The 18,881-nt window shown below is 42.2% G+C and overlaps 1 protein-coding gene across 21 annotated transcripts in view; it reads left to right on the plus strand.

The window, feature by feature from the left end:
• Window positions 1-259: 259 nt before the first annotated feature.
• ATF2 (activating transcription factor 2) overlaps window positions 260-18,881 on the plus strand; it is a 107,549-nt gene continuing 88,927 nt past the window's right edge. For 3 of the 21 annotated variants that reach the window (XM_051848477.3, XM_051848479.2, XM_051848478.3), the window contains exons 1-2: window positions 305-555; window positions 15,957-16,056. Coding sequence is in view for 1 of the 21 variants with exons in the window: in XM_070070664.2 (XP_069926765.1) it covers window positions 16,037-16,056 (20 nt within the window). In the remaining 20 variants the exon portion in view is untranslated. Of the gene's footprint in view, window positions 556-607; window positions 781-15,956; window positions 16,057-18,881 lie in introns of those variants that run through there. The other 18 variants (XM_089328119.1, XM_070070665.2, XM_051848488.3 and 15 more) reach the window with 15 other exon arrangements.

The following is an 18,881-nucleotide window of genomic DNA, read 5'->3' on the forward strand; positions in this document are numbered from 1 at the left end:
CTCGCCGTGTCTCACAAGCCAAGCCCGACACCCTCCCGCGCCCTACACAGCCACCTGCTCCGGCGCCCCAGCACCCGCGCCCGCCTCCAGCTGGCTGCCAATCACAGCCTTCCGCAGCTCCAGGGTTACCGAGACGACGCTCCTTGGGTTCTCTGATCCCGCCCCTTCCAGAACTGCTTCCCGCCCTTCAGGCTCCTTCTCCAATCATCTGCGCCCGGGTGTTCTTTTGTTCCCGCCCCCTCCGTCCCCGCCCTCCTGAGGGCCCGCCCATTTCCTTAAGCTTGACGGAATCACCTGACCCGGAGGCGCTCCCTCAGAAGGAAGGCAAGAAGGGGCGTGTGCGTGGCGGGCCGGGACGCGAGAAGAAAGGGGGGATGCTGGGAGTGGGGCGGAGAGAAGGGTTGTCAGTCTGATCTCGCGAGAGAGGACGGAAGCCTGTGGGAGCCCGTGGCCTTTAAAGTGCGGTTCAGCCCTTTCCTCCGGGGTAGTTTGTAAACACGGCTGTCCTCGGGCTCCTGGGCGACCGAAAGGATCATGAGCCAGTGACCTGCAAAGGTGAGTAGTGATGGGGAGAGGGCCGCAGGGCTGGCGACCGTAGGGAAAGAGAAAGAAGGCGCTAACATGGCGACGTCGCTCACCATAGTCCCCATCCCCCGCCTCATCACCCCTGGCGCTCCTGCCGTGGTCCCTAGCCCTGGGGGCGAGCGAGGCTGTGCTGCCATCTCAGCGGCGCGCGCGGCTTCCGCGTCGGGAGCCTGACCGGCCGGGCCGGACCGTTAGGTAACTGGCGTTCGTTGTTCCGGCCCCTCCCTCTCGCGCGCTTTCCTAACGAAGAGGAAAAAGGGATAACGGCTCCCCTTAGACCCCTCCCTCCGATCTTGCCTCCCTTTCCCTGGTCGGTTCCGGGGCCCCCGGGGCGTCGGGCCCGCCGAGTGCGCGGGGCGGGGGGAGACACCCCCGTCTCAGCCCTTGGATTGGGCAGGAGCAGGGCCCACTATGGTCTCTCTCCACGCAGGACTCTTGCGGTTGAGGACCGTGGGTTTGTGATGGTGGCGGGGAGGAGGATCGCGAGGCGAGGCTGAAAATAGGGTCAGGGTCCCTGCCTTCGGCGGAACCTGACGAAATGAATGGTGGCGAGAGCCTGGGAGCCTGGAGTCGCGGCCCTTTCTGTCCTTTCTGCCACCCTCACATTCCCGCCACCCCCCAGTTTTTCCAGGTGGGGCGGGGCCAAGGTGTGGGTGCAGACTGATTCTGGTATTTTCCCTCTTCGTTTGCTTCCCTGGGTGGACTACAGATCTTCTATGGGGATTTTTTTTTTTTTTTAAATCGGTACCCTAGGGTCTAGGACTGAGAGAGGACGAGGTGTATATGTGTGTGTGTGTGTGTGTATGTGTGTGTGTTGTATGCTGGTTCCTAGATCAGAAGCTAGGAGGAGGACTGAGGAGGAGGGGCAGGGGACGACTTGTACTCCCAGGTAGTATAAAATTACCTCGAATACGGTGGAGCAAAATAAATTACCCCTGATGGACCTCAGGGCTATTGACTAATCCTAAATTATAATGTGAAAGTTATGAATTATGGAGGCAGTCACCATGTATATACTTAATGCATATATTTGAAATCAGAACAAAAACTGCTTCTCTGAGCACACTTCTTACTTGAAGAAATTCGTAACCACTGGCATTGCCAGTGTCAGTAATAACCATATTAGGCATAATGTTCAATAGCCAAGTAGCCCAGATCTGTTGTACCGAAATTATGAAGGTAAGACTTTGTTTATAAAGCCTTGTCAAAAGAACTCTGAACTAGAAACACAGTTTGTTTCATTGGTTTAAAGAATCGACTGTAAACACTTTTATCAAAATGATGGGAACTTTCTGTAAAGTATGTTAAAAAAAATACACTACACCCTTCTGCAAGTCAAAAAGACTTAACAAAGCTCATGGATCTTTAAGGTCAATAGTTGAGAATGCTGGTCTTTGTAAAATAATTTGCAAGAATCTTCCACATCTACAGTGATATTTATGCTGCCTTCCTAAGACATGTTTAATCTTGACTTGAGAGGATGTTGCTGCTGTTTTTTTTTTTTAAATTGAAATGTATATGTGTAGTTTAGAACTTAAGTTTTTAAAATTTTAATTGTCTGGAGTTTTCAGGGACTTTTTTTTTTCTGTGTGTTTAAGGTACGTAATGCCTATGTAGATCTGGTAGAATTTCATGTAAACTCTTTTTCAAATACCTTATTAGAATGTTGGTTTTGTATTTGGGGCACTGTACTATCAAAAACATTGCAGAAATTCCTTCATTAACTTTTTTATGTGGGATTTTGGTTTCTTTCATTAAATTTGTTTTGAAGTTTGTTAGAGAGACAGAACTCCCACCTGCTTGTTGTCTCCTCAAATGCCTACAACCTCTGGGACTGGGCCAGGCAGAAGCCAAGAGACAGGAACTCAGTCCAAGTATTCCATGTGGGTAGCAGGGACCCAACTACTTGAGCCATCACTTCTGATTTCTGGGGTTTACATCAATTGGAAACAGAAGCTGGAGCCAGTTATCAAACCTGGGTACTGGGAACCCCTGTATATGGGACAATGGCATCTTAACCAGTAGGTTAGATCTTTATTTTTTATTAATGTTTTAAAAATATCTATTTATTTATTTGACAGAGTTACTCAGAGAAAGGAAGAGACAGAGAGGGAGAGAGATCTTCTATCCACTGGTTCACTCCCCAAATGGCCATAACAGCTCAGTGCTGGGCAAGGCTGAAACCAGGATTCAGGAGCTTCTTCCAAGTCACCCATGTGGGTGCAAGGGCCCAAGCACTTGAGCCATTATTGCATACTTTCCCAGGCATGTTAGCAGGGAGCTGGATTGAAATTAAGCAGCCAGCTCTTGAACCAGCACCCACGTGGGATGTCAGCATTGCAGGCGGCAGCTTGACCCATTATACTGCTGCGCTGGCCCCCATCTTTATTTTTTAACTAAACTGTAGAAATAGTTATTACTGCAACTCCTTCACAAAAAATTGAGGGAGTACTTTTCATTGGTATTCAGGATTTGGAAGTTAAATGAGTATTTTTTTAAAATGATATGCTAGATTGGGCATTTGGCCTGGCAGTTAAGATACCGGTTAGGATGTCCATATCTCACATCACACTACTTGGGTTCCATTGCCTGCTCCAGCTCCAGCTCCATGTTATAGCTTTGTGCAGATGTGGACCTTAGGAGACAGCAGTGAAGGATGAAGTTGTTGGGTCCTGTCACCCAAATGGGAGACCTGTATTGAGTTCCTGGATCCTGGTGTTATTCCTTCCTGACCCTCCCTACCACTGGCCACTGTGGGCATTTGGAGAGTGAACCAGTGGATGGGAGTGTTTTCTGTCTCTTTGACTGTCAAATAAGTAAAAAATTGAAGAGATGTGTTGTCCATCAAACATCTACTATCTTTAATTAGCATTAACTAGAAGAAGTCATCTACGCTTCTACTTAAATTTTTTATTTTGGAGATGGGCATTTAGCCTAGTGTTAAGACACTGCTTAGGACACCCATATCACATATCAGACTGCCTAAGTTCAAGTCCCACTCCACTCCCAACTCCAGCTTTCTGCTAATGAACACCTAGGATAACAATGGATTATTACAAATAGTTGAATTCTGCCACCCATGAGGGAAGACAAGATTCAGATTGAGTTTCTAGCTCCCAACTTTCAGTATGGCCAAGTCCCGGCTATTGCAGGCATTCAGAGAGTGAACCAGAAGATGAGAGCTCTCTTTATGTCTCTGCCTCTCTAAATTTTTGCATTTTGGAAAACTTGATTTTTTTTTAAAGGTATATTTATTTATTTGAAAGTCAGAGTTACACAAGGAGAGGAGAGGCAGAGAGGGAGGTCTTCCATCCGCTGGTTTACTCCCCAATTGGCTGCAACGGCTGGCTGCACTGATCTAGAGCCAGGAGCCAGGAGCTTCTTCCAGGTCTCCCATGTTGGTGCAGGGGTCCAAGGACTAGGGCCATCCCCTACTGCTTTCCCAAGCTGTAGCAGAGAGCTGGAACAGAAGTGGAGCAGCTGGGACTCAAACCAGCACCCATATGGGATGCTGGTGCTTCAGGTCAGGGCGTTAACCTGCTGCGCCACAGCGCCGGCCCTGAAAAACTTCATTTCTAATTATTTATTCTCTGCTGATAAGTTGTGATATCAAACAATTCCACCATACTTGCTAAAGTATTCCACTCATTTTTTCTTTTTTCTTCTTTTTTTTTTTTTTTTTTTTTTGACAGGCAGAGTGGATAGTGAGAGAGAGAGACAGAGAGAAAGGTCTTCTTTTTGCCGTTGGTTCACCCTCCAATGGCCGCCGCGGCCGGCGCACTGCGCTGATCCAATGGCAGGAGCCAGGTACTTCTCCTGGTCTCCCATGGGGTGCAGGGCCCAAGGACTTGGGTCATCCTCCACTGCACTCCCTGGCCACAGCAGAGAGCTGGCCTGGAAGAGGGGCAACCGGGACAGAATCCGGCGTCCCAACCAGGACTAGAATTTGGTGCGCCAGCGCCACAAGGTGGAGGATTAGCCTAGTGAGCTGCGGCGCCGGCCAAAATTAGTATCATTTCATAGAATATCCAGAATTGTTAAAGTCATCAATAATTATGAGTATTTTTCATATTAAATATAAAATATAATTATAAATCTGTATATTTATTTTAGATCTCTTCATTTTTGTTGACCACCTTGAAACTAGTGTATTCATTTTTTAAAAATCTTAGTGATAATTTTTTTCGTCTTAGCATTTTGGCCATGGTAGTATATTGATTTAAACATTTTTACAGTAAGAGGGAATGCAAATAAAATGCTGTGAGATCTTGGCCTATTCACCCATGTCTGTGTTAACATACCTTAAGTCAGATAGTGGGCCTCAAACTTTTTTTTTTTTTTTTTTTTTTTTTTTTTGCCTTAACAACCAAGGAATAGGATATACTATCAATAGTAGTGGTGGCTTATTATCACAGAGATTCTGAACAAGATTGGCAGTGAAAGATAGGGTGGGAATAATTGTATAATTGGCAAAAGACCAAATGGACTTTTGTTATTTTGGTAGTATGTGACCACTTTCATCTATAATCTTAACCTTAAAATTTTTTTTTTATTTGAAAGGTCAGTTTACATAGAGATAGATCTTCTGTCCTCTGGTCCACTTCCCAAATGGCCACAACAGCTGAGGCTGGGCCAGGTCAGAGTCAGGAACCAGGAGCCTCATCTGGGTCTCCCACCTAGGTGCAGAGACCCAAGGACTTGGGCCATCCTTTGTTGCTTTCCCAAACCATTAGCAGAGGCTCAAACTGGCACTCATATGGGTTGCTGGCAATGCAGGCAGCAGCTTCACCAACCATGCCACAATGCAGGCCCCTTTAAATTTATAAATATGTTCCCTAAATTTTTTTTAAAGAATATTGTGTTGTTTTAAAAGACAGAGCTACAGGGAGGGAGAGACAGAGAAACAGAGAGAAATATCTTCCATCTGCTGGTTCACTCCCCAAATGGCTACAACAACCTGGGATGGGCCAATCCAAAGCCAGGAGCCAGGAGCTTCTTCCAGGTCTCCCATGTGGGTGCAGGGGCCCAAGGACTTGGGCCATCTTCTGCTGCTTTCCCAGGCCATAGCAGAGAGCTGGATCTAAAGAGGAACAGCTGGGATTCGAACCGGTGCCTATATGGGATGCCAGCTCTGTAGGCTGGGGCTTTAACCCGCTATGCCACAGCACCGGCCCCCCATTTTTTTTATTTTTATTTTTTTAAGATTTATTTATTTGAAAGAGGAAAAGACAAAGAGATCTTTACTGGTTCACTCCCCAAATGGCTGCAATGGCCTAGGCAGGGTTGATCTAAAGCAAGGAGCCAGTAGCTTCTGGGTCTCTCACAAGCACTTGGGCCATCTTCTACTGCTTTCCCAGCACATTAGCAGGGAACTGGATTGGAACCAGTGCAGCTGTAACTCGAACCTATACCCGTATGGGATGCTGGTGCAGCAGATCTCAACAGCAGCTTTACCTGCTGAGCCACAGTGCTGGCCTTGGTCTTCAAATTTTAAAGCTTTGCTTTTCTTAATTATAGTTTGAGCTAACATGTTTTCTTGTATTGGTTGAATACTTTTTAGAACAGCGTTATTGGAAACTCATTTTGCCATACTAATAAATGACTATTTTTGCATCCTTCTGTTGTACATGTACTGTAGTTGTTACCGAATATATCATAGAAAAGTTTTTACTTTTGTAACATTGTATTTTCCCATGTTCTCTAAGCTTTATAATTGATAGATATATATTAAACTATACTTGATAGTTATATGATAGTTAACAAAATCACTATCAAAGTGCGCTCAGTTTTACATGCCCAACAGGGACATAATTTTGAGGTTTTTGACTACTTGAATATTGATTTGGATGTTTCTGTGCATGTGTCTTTTTCTTTCTTGTTTCCATAGAATACTAATCTCAAGTGGGATTACTGGCCAAGGATTTAAAACTGTTTCTCCAGTTGCCAAATTGCCAACTCTTCAGAGTTGATGAAATTTACACTGTTGACAGGTTATTAATGCACTAGCTTTGTTATAATTTTGCCAACTTTAGAGTTGGCAGTTATTAGTAAGATGTGATTTCTTAACTGGGAATTATTAAGTTGTATTATTTAGCAATTTTATTTTTTAAAACTTTTTATTTATTTGAAAGGCAGAATGACAGGGAGAGGCAGAGAGAGTTCTTTGACCTACTGGTTTATTCCCCAAATGGCTATAATGGCCAAGGCCTAAGCCAGAAGCTTGGAACTCTGTCCAGGTCCCATGTGGGTGGCAGGGTCCAAGTACTTGAGCCATCTTCCACTGTTTTCCCATGCACATTTACAGGGAAGTAAATAGGAAGCAGAGCAGCCAGGACACTAATTGTTGCCTGATTTGTGATGCTGATGTAGGCAGTGGCTTAACCTGCTGTGCCACAATGTTGACCCCCATTTAGCAATTTTTAAATTATTTAGTTAACTATATCATTCTGAAGTTAGTTATCTACAACTGATCTTTTGAAACAAATATTGAGTATTTTGTATTTTCTGTAAATTCACTGACCTTATTTCTCCTAAGCTTTACTGAAACTTTAGACAGCCTAATAACAATAATCCTTAAATTTTGTGCAATTTTACACAGTTTGCACATTGAATGTCTATGCTGGTTGTTTGTTTTAATTTAAATGCTACTTTCTGAAATGTAGATTTGATAGGATTTCTGTATTTGTCATTATGTGTTATTAAGACTTAAAGTGACAAACTATAATTTCCATATCAGTAACCCTTTAAATGAAGAATGTCTATGTTGTAGCCAAATTGGGCTTTTGTTTCCTCAGTACCTTCTTCTGGCACATGGTGAATATGTAATCAATGCTTTAGAGTAGTTATTAGGGGCCAGATTGTCATGAGACCACCACTTAATTATTAGCTCTGTTAAGTAAATTATATAATGTTTCCATGCTTCAGTTTCTTTATCTTTAAGGAGAATAATACTTAGCTTTGTTGTGAACATTCAAATAATGTATATACAGTGCTTTCAGAGTCAGAAACTCAGTGAGTATCCGGTGTAAGGTATACTGATGATTATTGTTGAAATTCATTCAGATATAGTACCAATCATTAGGGCAGCCTGTCCAGGCATGCTGTGTGTGATATGGCTTGAAGGCAGTCCAGCAACCATCTGTTTGGTAGCTTTGGCAACAAAGTTGACTTTTCCCTAAGGATTTTTAATTTGTGGAATTATAAGGTATAAGGAGTTTACCACCTTAACATTTTCATAAATCCATGTGAGAGAATATCTCATGTTTTTTGTTCTATATGCACCTCATTTCCCCAAGTCAGGTTTTTCTGTTCAAATTTATGATGTATAGCATTATCTGTATTTTGTTTTAAATTATTGGCATGATTTCCATAAAGTCCAGTTATTTTTCTTCCATGTCATTCCCACTATAAACATTCTAGGAAGACTTTTGTTTCTTTTTCCCCATAGTGGAAGAGGGTATAGATATTAAAATAATACCTCCATTTTTTAAAAAAAGATTTACATATGTATTTAAAAGGGAGAGGCAGAGAGCTAGACAGACAGACAGAGAGTGCTCCATCCACTGGTTCACTTCCCCAAATGGCCGCAACAGCTAGAGCTGGGCTGATCAGGAGCCAGGAGCTTCTTCTGGTTCTCCCACATGGGTGCAGAGAGGCCCAAGGGCTTGGGCCGTCTTCTGTTGCTTTCCCAGGCTATAGAAGAGAGCTGGATCAGAAGTGGAGCAGTTGGAACTCTAACCAGCACCCATATGAGATGCTGGCACTGCAGGCAGTGGCTTTACCCACTATGCCACAGTACCAGCCCCAGAACACCAGTATTCTAGAGTGGGCGTTGAGCCTAGTGGTTGAAGTGCCCAACTTCCACATCAGCAAGCCTTTGTTCAGTTCCTGGTTCCTGACTTCAGCTTCCTACCAATGCAGACCGTGGAAGGCAGTGGTGATGGCTCAGGGAATTGGGTTCCTGCCACCCATTTAGAAGACCTGGGTTGTATTCCTGGCTCCCAACTTTGGCCTTGGCCCAGTCCCAGCAATCATAGGCATTTGGGGTATGAGCCCACGAATGCGAGCTGATTCTCTATCTTCCTTCCCTTCTCTCTGCCCCATACCCTCCCTCCCCTGTCTCTGCCTTTGAAGTAAATAGAAAGTTGTTTTGTTTTGTTTGTTTGTTTGTTTGTTTGTTTTTTTGACAGGCAGAGTGGACAGTGAAAGAGAGAGACAGAGAGAAAGGTCTTCCTTTTGCTGTTGGTTCACCCTCCAATGGCCGCCGCGGCCGGCGCGCTGCGACCGGCGCACCGCGCTGATCCGATGGCAGGAGCCAGGAGCCAGGTGCTTTTCCTGGTCTCCCATGGGGTGCAGGGCCCAAGCACCTGGGCCATCCTCCACTGCACTCCCTGGCCACAGCAGAGGGCTGGCCTGGAAGAGGGGCAACCGGGACAGAATCCGGCGCCCCGACCGGGACTAGAACCCGGTGTGCCGGTGCTGCTAGGCGGAGGATTAGCCTAGTGAGCCGCGGCGCCGGCCAGTTTTTCTAAAAAAAAAAAAACCCACAATCTAAAGTTTGTTCTTTTGAAGTTTTTACTAATTATTCAACTACTATGACTGCATCAGTTCTCTGTTGAGGGTTATTCCTTTAATTCCTTAAATTTTGAGATACATTGAGGAGAGAAAGAGGTGAATACTAGTGTTGTAATATCTCCTTTTTGTGCCCGCTTTAGAATGTCCTCTTGAAAGTTGTGATAACTATGAATTATTGTAATTCTTGGTGAGCTGTGAATTTCTTTTTACTTTTACAAAAAATAACATTTTAGTGAGGAGGGAAAGCAGTGATGAGTATATTTTGTACATCTACCTTGAACAAAAATAATATGGCTATTATATCACATAATTGATCCAATGCCAAATTTAAAATTATATCATCAGTAAAACTTGCACTAGTACTTCAAATATTCATAGCTATTTATCTGTAAGTTTTTTGTGTTTATGTATTTCTAATGTTATTCTATTGTAACTTCAAACTATAAAACAAGAACTTGCCTATGTTATGTTACTGAAATTACAGATAAGGGAATAAAGACTCACTTTAAAAATAAAGGTTAACTTAAATACCAGACCACCGTTTTTTTAGATTGATTGATTGATTTGAAAGGCAGAGTTATATGGAAGCAGAAGCAAAGGCAGAGAGAGGTCTTTCATCCTCTGGTTCACTCCTCAAATGGCTCTAAGGTCCAGAGCTGGGCTAATCCAAAGCCAGGAGCTTCTTCCGGGTTTCCGACGTGGATGTAGGGGCCCAAGGACTTGGGCCATCTTCTACTGCTTTCCCAGGCACATTAGCAGGTAGCTGGATCGGAAGTGGAGCAGCAGGACTCAATCAACCCAGCACCCCCGTGAGATGCTGCCACTGTAGGTGGAAGCCTTGCCTCCCTGTGCCACAGCACCGGCCCCAGTACTGTTATTTTTATTAAGGGATGTTTTTGAGATACTGACTGATTTCACTGTTCACATAATCACGATGAAGTGCTCAACAGTCTGTGATGCTCTTTATGTTTCCTATCAGCTTTGAGGGATTTTATCGAAACCTTAGCACAGTTTGAAGGAATTGTGATGTGTGAAGGACACCTGTCATGTATATTTTGAGTGAGAGAAAAGCTGCTGCTTTCTTCTTCAAAGATGGGCTTATTTTTTTCTTGTTTATAAGGAGCTTGATTTCCCCACATTGATGGAACTAAATGTTAAGTATTAAATTTGTGGATAACATCAAATCTGTAGATTAAAGATGAATGAAAAAACTTCTAAAAGTTAAACTAAATTTATAGGTCTCAGTCCAGCCTTAAAAATAAAAAAGATAGTAAGGTTAGGTTATTAAGCACTAAAACACTTAAAGTAAAATGCAGTAAAACTTACTATAAACTTAACACTATTTGAGAGCCATCCACTTTACTATGTATTTTACATATGTTCATTTTAACAACCCAGAAATGCATATTGTTTTTTACTTTGTTTCACCATGTAAAACTTTCAATTTTTCGTAATATAGGAACTCAAAGATATTTAACCTTGAAAGGGGAATGAAGTCCTACTAATGCATTGCTACAGATTTTCAAATTTGTGGATTTAGGTTTATCCTGACCATACTGCTGTTTCCATAGGGAGCTTTAAGATCACTTCTTGAACTTTGTGAAACTTGCCCAAAAAATAAGGAAATTAGTGCACAGACAGAATATCAGGTGCTGCTGCTGTTGAGGTCCATCCTAGTACTGTAAAAGTATTTTGCTCACTGTGTTTTCTATTCCTGCCTCACAAATTACCACATGCGTAACATCTAAAAACAACACAAATTTATTATCTCACAGTTTTTATAGGTCAGAAGTGCAGGTGTGCTCAGCAAGTCATCTGCTTCAGGTTTTACAAAGCCACAATCAAGTGTGTTAGTTGAGCTGTGTTCCTTCTTCACATCTCTGGGAAAGAATCCACTTCCAAGTTCATTCAGGTTGTTGGCTAAATTGAGTTCCTTGCATTTCTGGATTCTTCCCTTTCATTTTAGCTTCCTCCAGCCTTGTTACCAGTCCAGGGCTGGTCTTTGTTCCAGGTGAACCACTCTAGTAATGATAGCTTAGTCCCTCTCATGCTTCTAACTTGATTTTTCTTTCTAGCTCAGTCTGACTCTAGATGGGAGAAGTTCTCTCTGCTCTTGAAAGCTCATTTGGTTAGATTAGGTCCACCCAGTTAGCTCAGGACAGTGTCTGTGGTTCTGGATCTTAAATCCTTTCATGTTGGCACATTCCCTTTTCCCATGTAATTTAACCACTGCACAGATTCCAGGATTTAGGGCATTTCGGAATTTTTAGGGGACCATTCTGCCTGACACCCTCATATTCTCCTAAAAAGAAATTTGATAAATTGTGTGCCCTTGCAGATTTCTTTTTTTTTCCTTTTTTTTTTTTTTTTTTAAGATTTTTTTTATTTGAAAGGCAGAGTTACAGAGAGGCAGAGAGAGAGAGAAAGAGAGAGGTCTTCCATCTGCTGGTTCACTCCCTGGATGACTGCAACTGTTGGAGCTGCGCCGATCTGAAGCCAGGAGCCAGGAGCTTCTTCCAGATCTCTCACACGGGTACAGGGGCCCAAGGCCTTGGGCCATCTTCTACTGCTTTCCCGGACCATAGCAGAGATCTGGATCGGAAGTGGAGCAGCCGGGACTTTACCAGCACCCATATGGGATGCTGGTACTGTAGGCGGCGGCTTTACCCGTTATGCCACAGCACCGGCCCCACCCTTGTAGATTTCAAACTTTATTCCCAATATTTTTCATCATAAGGTTAAATAGTTGAAAAAAAAATTTTGGCTTTTCTAGATACATCAGTTTTCTAAGTATCATTTTAAAGAAATGATGGTTGTGATTTTTTTTTTTTTATTTGAAAGGTAGAATTAGAGAGAGGCAGAGACAAATATTCCATCTGCTGATTCACTTCCCAAATGGCCTCAACATCAGGAGCTGGACTCATCCAAAGCCAGGAGTCAGGAGATTCTTCTGGGTCTCCCACAAGGGTACAGGGGACCAAGCTCTTGGGCCATCTTCCACTGCCCTCCCAGGCCATAATCAGAGAACTGGGTTGGAAGAGGAGCAAGCAGGACACAAACTAGCACCCATAAAGGATACTGGCTCCACATGCGAAGGCTTAGCCTTCTACAACACAGTGCCGGTCCCAAGAACACCATTCTTTTTTTTAAATGATTTTTTTAAATTTATTTTTAAGATATATTTATTTATTTGAAAGGTAGCATTACAGAGAGACAGAGGCAGAGAGAGAGAGAGATCTTCTGTCCACTGGTTCACTTCCCAAATGGTCACAATACCTGGAGCTGAGCTGATCGGGAGCCAGGAGCTTCTTCCGGGTCTTCCACATGGGTGCAGGGTGCTTTCCCATGCGCAGTAGCAGGGGCCTGGATCAGAAGTGGAGTAGCCAGGACCCGAACCCGCACCCCTAAGGAATGCTGGCGCTATAGGTCGCGACTTTACCTGCTACACCACAGCTATTTACCACTGGGAAAGACAAGCCAGAGGGTTAATGGTGCCTTGATTGCTGTAGGCTTCAAAGACACTCCTATTTTAAATTATTCATTTGTTTAGTTCCATGGAAGTTTTAACAACATAGGGCAATGCATTCTAACATGGTTTGGGAATGGATGTGAGGGATGGGCTTCCTCTCCGGAAAAATAGTCAAATCATTTCTAGGTAAAGAAAAGCAAGTTGAAGATGTGGATGCTCTAATATTCTGTGGAAATCCTTTGTGTACCTTCAGTGATGCATACCCCAGTTTGAACTTTGCCACCTGGAAAGACTATCCCCCTTCTGTCAGCACCTCTCCCACAAGAACAGAAGTCAGCTTATTTCTACCACCCAGGATTGCCCTTGGATGTGTTAAACTTTGAGTTCATGCGCAAGAGATAATTCCTTTCTCATACTGATGCCTACCTTTTGGAGGCGCAGTATTTGGCTCTTACCCGGGTATTTGCAATTAGCAGTTTTTGCACTGCTATATTTGTACCTTTCTGTAGAGATCTCGTACTCTTTAAGTTAATTATATCCAAATTTAAGAAATACATGTACAGTAGGGATAGCTGTGGTATAAAAGATAGGTTCCTTAAATCTGTGCCTTTCAAAGACAAAAAATAACTTAAATATTTTTCAGTGTGGATGATTATCTTAACATTGTATGTGTAAGACATAAGCTATGCAGGCCAGGTGCAAGCTTAATATTGTTCCCTTTTGCTTGAAGTAATAATAATACAAGATACCTGTCTTGCTGTGTTTTAGGGTTATAGTTCCTAATCTTGTGTGAGCAACTGCTAAAATTAAAAAATATGTCACAAATGTCAATATACAAAAAGGAAAACCTAAAGCCATACTTTAAAAAGAAAACATTTCTCTGAAAGAAACAATTTGAGGAAATTTCTCTCTGCCCTGGAAGATGTGAACATTTACATTATCTCAGTCATTTGTCCTTTGAATTGCTTTTCCATTTATAGTCCCTATTTTACATTTGTATAGCTAAATATCCTACTCAAGTTCTTTTCTCTGTAAGGAACAGTCTGTAGTTAAAACAGAATTTTGTTGCCAGCTTTGAAATGAGAGTCTTTCTGGTGTTTACATCAGTTTTAAACATATTAAGGATGTTTCAGCCAACCTTATTGAAGGCAAAGTATAACGAACCCTTCTTTCCGACAGTCTGTGCAATAGGGAACTTAAGTTCATACATGGCTTGATAGTGGGATCTCAGCCCTGAGATAATGGCAAAGCATTCTGCTTTCCCTTTGAACATCATGCTCCCAGTATCATTGTCTTTGCTAATGCAGTGTGTAACCGAGGTTTTCAGTTCTTCAGACTCACCTTGAGCACTCCATTACTTACATAATGATAATGGCTCTATATAATCAGTTCTGAGTTTTGTGGACTGAGTTTATTCTCCCAAACAGTGATTTAGGCTGTTTCTTTGCTCTCATTGTTATTCTCATTTTTAGATTTTTTTTTTTCTTCATCATCTACAGACTGGCATTGCATGTTTAGAGTTCTTACGAAGATTGGTCTTGCTCCATGATTGGCAAGATCTGCTTTTGAAAGCTCCCTTCAGTATACAGCCAAGGCATGTCTATGAGGAATCCAGCCATTTTATACTTTAGAATGAAATGAGTATGATGATAGAGATAATTAATTCTCCATCAATATTCTTTCTCTCTCTCTTTTTTTTCTTCTTATCATTGGACACTGCAGTTCATAGTTAAGCCTGGGGTAAAATGAAGAATTTATTTTCCAGCCTCCCTGTTGGCCTTGGACATGTGACTAAGCTCTGGCCTATGAAATGAAAAGTGAGATTTCTGAAGTGTCCTCAAAGGGATGCTATTTGCTCATTTTCCCTCTGTTCTTGCTGTCTCATCAGCAGATGTGGCAAAAACGTGTTTTGTTTTTAAGATTTTGTTTATTTCTTTGAGAGGTAGAGTTACAGGCAGTGAGAGGTAGAGACAGAGAGGTCTTCCATCCACTGGTTCACTCCCTAATGGGCCGCAACAGCCGGAGCTGCGCTGATCCGAAGCCAGGAGCCAAGAGCTTCCCCTGGGTCTCCCACACAGGTGCAGGAGCCCAAGCACTTGGGCCATCCTCCACTGCTTTCCCAGGCCACAGAAGAGAGCTGGATTGGAAGAGGAGCAACCAGGACTAGAACTGGCGCTCATATTGGATGCCGGTGCCGCAGGTGGAGGATTAACCTACTGCGCCACAGGGTGTTGAGGGTGGTGGAGCATCTGGATCCCAACATTTATTTTTATATTTAAAAAATACAGAGGGGCCAGTGCCGTGGCTCACTTGGTTAATCCTGTGCCTGTGGCGCCGGCATCCCATATGGGCACTGGGTTCTAGTCCCGGTTTCTCTTCTTCCAGTCCAGCTCTCTGCTTTGGCCCGGGAGAGCAGTGGAGGATGGCCGCATGGGAGACCAGGAGAAGCACCTGGCTCCTGGCTTCGGATCGGCACAGCGCTAGCTGTAGTGGCCATTTGGGGAGTGAACCAACGGAAGGAAGACCTTTCTCTCTGTCTCTCTCTCTTTCTCCCTCTCACTGTCTATAACTCTACCTGTCAAATAAAAACAACAACAACAACAAAAATACAGAATGAGGGGCACCTACATGGTGGCAGAGCAGCTAAAGCCATGACACCAGCATTCCATATGGGCGCTAGTTCAAATCTCAGCTGTTCCACTTCTGATGCAGCTCTCTGCTAATGTGCCTGGGAAGCAGCAGAAGATAGGCCAAGTACTTGGGCCACTGCACCCACTTGAGAGAACCAGATGAAGCTCCTGGCTTCATCCTGGCTCAGTTTTGGTCATTGAGGTCATCTGGGGAGTGAATCAGCAGGTGGAAGCTCAGTCTCTCCAACTTTCAAATAAATAAATCTTAAACAAAACAAAACCAGAATGAAGGACAGTTCTGTCACTCATGATGCCAGTTAGAATGTACCTGGATCCAATACCTGACTTCAGCTCCTGATTCCAACTTTTATGCTTATACCGACCTTGGGAAGCAGCGGTGATGGCTCAAGTAATTAGGCTCCTGACTTCCATCTTCAGGCCAGCCCAGTACCAGCCATTGCAGGCATTTGAAGAGTAAACCAGCAGATCAGGAGCACTTGTTAGCTTTCATAATTCTCTTTGTGCCTCTATCAATAAATAATAAAAAAATTTTTTAATGTAGAATGAAAGCAAATTTCACATGCATTTTAAAAATAAAGGAAGCATTTAAAAAATTTCCTTGTGCAAACTGTATGAGGCTATTTCTTTATATCCTGCAGGGTGATGAGTTCTCTCTCTCTGCTTATTGTTTTCCTTAGGAATACTAGATGGAAACCTGAAAAGCACTGCTTACTTGATAAGAGCTGAGAGATTCCTGGCAGCAGAGTGAATAAAGCTCATGGCCCACCAGCTAGAGAGGTAAGAGATTTTTATAATACCTTTTAATATAAAATATTCTTTGTATTTTGTGAGTGTCTGAAACATTTCTGAATTCACCAGATGTTTCCAGACTGTAATTCTCAGCTGCTGACAGCCAGCAAATGTGTAAATGTCCTTTTGGAGGTAGAATGCATATCAGCATATAAAAGCACACTGAACTCTTAGGTTAAAGTGTTTAATTTGGTTTAACTTAGAGGTTTCTAAACTAAAGGGAACTTTCTTTAACAAAGGATTCCCACATAATTGTCCTAATTCTCTTAGGATTTTATAGGAATAGCTACAGGAGTTAATCTGTGAGGTATTTTCCAGATTTCAAAAATATTTTGAGCAAAACGTTTTCCCAGTCCAAGACTGCCAAGCTAACCAAAATGTCAGATTTATTTTCTTTCTAATTGAATTATATCAACTAAGTTTATTACCACGATCATCTCATGCTGATCAGAGACATTAATTGAATGTTTTATAGTTACCTAGCACATTTATGTTCTAACCATATTGTAGTAATGTTAGAAATGGAAAGTACAATGGTCTCAAGCCATTTATAGTTTGAGGATATACCTTCTAAAATTGGAAGGAATATGTCAATTTAATGTGGTCTGGCATTAAAATCTATGAAAATACGGTGTTCTTATTACAGACTTCATTAGCTATATCAAGATGCGCAAGCAGTTTGGGCTCTGCTGTGGCGTCCCATATGGGTACTGGTTCAAGTCCTGACTGCTCTGTTTCTAGTCCAGCCCCCTTCTAATGTGCCTGGGAAATCAGTGGAAGATGGCCTAAGTGCTTGGGCCCCTGTACCCATGTGGAGGACCCAGAGGAAGCTCCTGGCTTCAGAGCTGCCCAGCTCCAGCCATTGTGACCATTTAGGGAGTGAACCAGCAGATAGAAGATCGTTCTCTATTTCTCTCTCTCTCTCTCTCTCTGAATTCTGCCTTTCAAATAAATAAATCTTTTTTTTTTTTTACAAAAATGCACAAGCAAATTGGCATTTGCTGTTGTACCTGAAGATCCAAATCAAAAGAGAAACTATGTATGCATGCACAATTACTCTAATTTTTCTTAAAAATTGGAAAATAATTAAAAGGTTTATATGTTTGAAAGTTAAACTTTTATCTATTTCTTATTTTTAAATTTGAGATTAACATGTAATACCTGCATATTTTTGTACCAGTACATTTAAATCCATAGACACAACATAGACCAACTAAACCAAGAAACAAGCCTTTACATTTCCTTATCTTCTCCTTGTGTTTGGAACCTGCCAGGTCCTGTGTTCCAGTTCTTTGTACCAAATATAATAAATCATCACGAGCTAAAGTTACTCCACTGTACTGCAAAACACCGGAGCCCCTTACCGTCGTCATCTGACCAATTTGGTGCCCATTACCCAGCCTTCCCCATTCCTCTCCCGCACCCTTCAAGGCCTCTAGTAATCACCATTTTAAATTTAGATGATGTATGTCACACACAAATAAGTGAGAACATGTGGGCAGTATTTGTCATGCTTTGTCTGGCTTTGACTTACTATAATGATCACCAGTTTCACCTATTTTGCTGCAATTATCAGCATTTCATTCTTTTTTATGGCAGAATATTATTCCATTGTGTACATGTACATTTTCTTCATCCAGTCATCTATGAATAGACATCTAGGTTGATTGTGTATCTTGGCTTTTTTGAGAAATGTTGCAGTGAACTGGGAGTTCATATCTCTTTGATATGTTTCTTTCATTTTCTTAGGATATATACCCAGAAAAGGGAATGCTGGGTCATATGGTAGATCTGTTCTTAGGTTTTTTGAGGAGCCTCCATACTGTTCTCTAAATGGATGTACTAATTTGCATTCCGACCAATATTGTGTAAAGGTTTCCTTTGTCCACATCCTTGCCAGCATTTGTTTTTGTTGCCCTTTTGTTAATAGCCATTCTGATTGGAGTGAGATGATACCTCATTGTGGTTTTGATTTGCATTTCCCTGACATTTTTTCATGTATTGGCTGGCCTTTTATATTTCTTTTTCTGAGAAAGTTCTATTCACGTTCTTTGCCCATTTCTTGATCGGATTGGTTGTTGTTTTGTTGTTGAATTTTTCAGTTCCTCAGTTATTCTGGGTATTAATCCTTTGACAAATGAATAATTTGCAAATATTTACTCCCATCTTGTTTGTAGAGTTCATTCTTTTGAATGTTTCTTTTGCTATGTAGAAGCAACTTAGTTTGATATAATTCTGTTTATCTATTTTTGCCATTTTTCCTTTGCTTTTGGGTTCTAACCCAAAAAGTTGTTGCCTATACCAATGTCTTGATGTGTTTTCCACTATGTTTTCTTCTGGTTATTTTCATAGTATCAAGTCTTACATTTAGATCTTTGATCCATTTTGAGTTGGTTTTTGTATAGAGGGAGAGGTATGGGTGTGGGAGGGCCTTATTTCAGTCTTTTGTATATGGCTATGTAGTTTTTCCAGCATGAAGAGATTGTCTCTTCTCCAGAATAAGTTTTTAGGCCCTTGTCAAAGACATTGGCTGTAGATGTAAGGATTCACTTTGGAGTTGTCTATCCTGTTCCGTTGACCCATTTGTCTGTTGTTATGCCAGTATCCTGCTATTTTAGTTACAAAAGCTCTATGGTATGTTTTGCTATCTGGTGCCATGATGCCTCCAGGTTTTTGCTTTTGTTTTTAACATTTCATTGGGTTGGATATTTTCTTGTTTTTATTTGAGAGACAGAAATACAAGAGATTTCTGGTTCGCTCCCCAAATGCCCACAATAGCCAGAGTTGGGCCAGGCCAAAACCAAGAGTTGGGA

This window comes from Oryctolagus cuniculus, chromosome 3 (genome assembly GCF_051225735.1).
Source record: "Oryctolagus cuniculus isolate XC-2025 breed Fujian yellow rabbit chromosome 3, ASM5122573v1, whole genome shotgun sequence".
In the NCBI taxonomy this organism is placed as follows: Eukaryota; Metazoa; Chordata; class Mammalia; order Lagomorpha; family Leporidae; genus Oryctolagus; species Oryctolagus cuniculus.